General features: G+C 38.7%; 1 protein-coding gene across 9 annotated transcripts in view; it reads left to right on the forward strand.

Moving 5' to 3' along the window:
- Positions 1 to 954, forward strand: part of lama2 (laminin, alpha 2) — a 135,860-nt gene extending 134,906 nt beyond the window's left edge. For all 9 annotated transcript variants that reach the window (XM_042300691.1, XM_042300695.1, XM_042300693.1 and 6 more), the window contains one exon: positions 110 to 954. In XM_042300691.1, coding sequence (XP_042156625.1) covers positions 110 to 270 — 161 coding nt within the window. In that variant the 3' untranslated portion in view covers positions 271 to 954. The remainder of the gene's footprint in view (positions 1 to 109) is intronic.
- The last annotated feature ends 536 nt before the right edge of the window (positions 955 to 1,490 follow it).

Genomic DNA, 1,490 nt, shown 5'->3' on the forward strand with positions numbered 1-1,490 from the left:
ATAACGTCAAGCAGTCATCGGCTTTCTGATTTATGAAATAGAAGCATAAATGTGCTTAGTGGGGCAGAAAATAACAGTCATAAATCAATTATTTTTTTCCCTTTTCCAGAGGGGCTCAAGCAGTTTGGCCTGACTTCCAGCACTTCATTCAAAGGCTGCATGCGCAACCTGAAGATAACCAAGGCATCCAAGGTGTTGGAGGTTCAATTCAACAAGGGCCTGGAGTTCAAGGGGGTTCAACCCCTCACTTGCCCAGCCAATGCAGCCTAAACACGGACTACCAAAGCCTGTCACTGCCTGAAGCACAGCAGCAGCACCAAAACACATGGGAAACACAATTTACCGGACTGTAACCTCTCCCTCATGCTAAATCAGATGGCCTACCAGCTTTATACCCAGAGTTTGGATAGCTTTTTTAGAGTGTGAAGTATCTCAACCCCCTCCAAAGTGAGTGGAACCTGTAGGATGACATAGTATACAACCGTGATTCATTTAGAGAACTATGGATCACCTTCTGTTCTCCTGTATGGCTTAAGCCCCCTGTCTGTCTAAACTACATGGTGATTTAGCATACCGTATGCATGGTGTGGTGGGAATTTGTACTGTTTAACAACAGGCAGCATTTTCAAATATATGCTTTGAAGGATTTCAAATCATTTTCCTGTCTTTTATTACAATGTCAAACCATGACTTTTAACTTACACTCGGGATCTTGAGGATTGCCACATGTTGTCATCTGATTCATTTCCCATAGATTCATTTAGCAACATTTCAGCCTTAGTCTGCCGCTCTGCCTAACCATCTAGAAACAGAGGAACACTTACTATCAATCTGGTACACACACACATTTTATTATAAATTATTTTACAGTAGGCTATGTCTATTATCTTTGCAGAAAACAGTGAACTGGACTCAAATGGGAAGAATTGTGAAAATAAAATGCTAAGCAACAGATATGTTTGCAATTTGATTTGGAAGTGCATTTAAATATAATGTTTTTATAATACCATGATGTATAAATGCTTAAAGGGATAGTTTGCCCAAATTACAAAATGATATATTGGTTTCCTTACACTATAAGCAGTCTATGGACAAGGTATGACAGCAATCCATGCTTTGGTTTAGTTTCCCTGGCACTGTTTCCAAATGTAACGTTTGAGTATTTGTGACACAAATCACATTCAAGTCATGGTACCGATATTAGCATTTTTTGTGCATCATGTTAAAATCATCTTTGAGTGACTTTGTTGAGCTTCAAATTCAATTTTAGATAATATTGGATGATTTGGACATGAGTGAAAAATTCTAATATCTGTACCATGACTTGAATGGGATTTGTGCCACAAATGCTAAAACAATTAGCAATTGGAAACCAAAACCAAATCATACCTTGTACACAGACTGCTTTCAAGGTACGGAAACCAATGGGTCATTTTGTCATTTGGTTGAACTTGTCCCTTCAAATCAGCTCTACGAATGTCTTCTGTGCT

Source organism: Oncorhynchus tshawytscha, linkage group LG18 (genome assembly GCF_018296145.1).
Source record: "Oncorhynchus tshawytscha isolate Ot180627B linkage group LG18, Otsh_v2.0, whole genome shotgun sequence".
Taxonomy (NCBI): domain Eukaryota; kingdom Metazoa; phylum Chordata; class Actinopteri; order Salmoniformes; family Salmonidae; genus Oncorhynchus; species Oncorhynchus tshawytscha.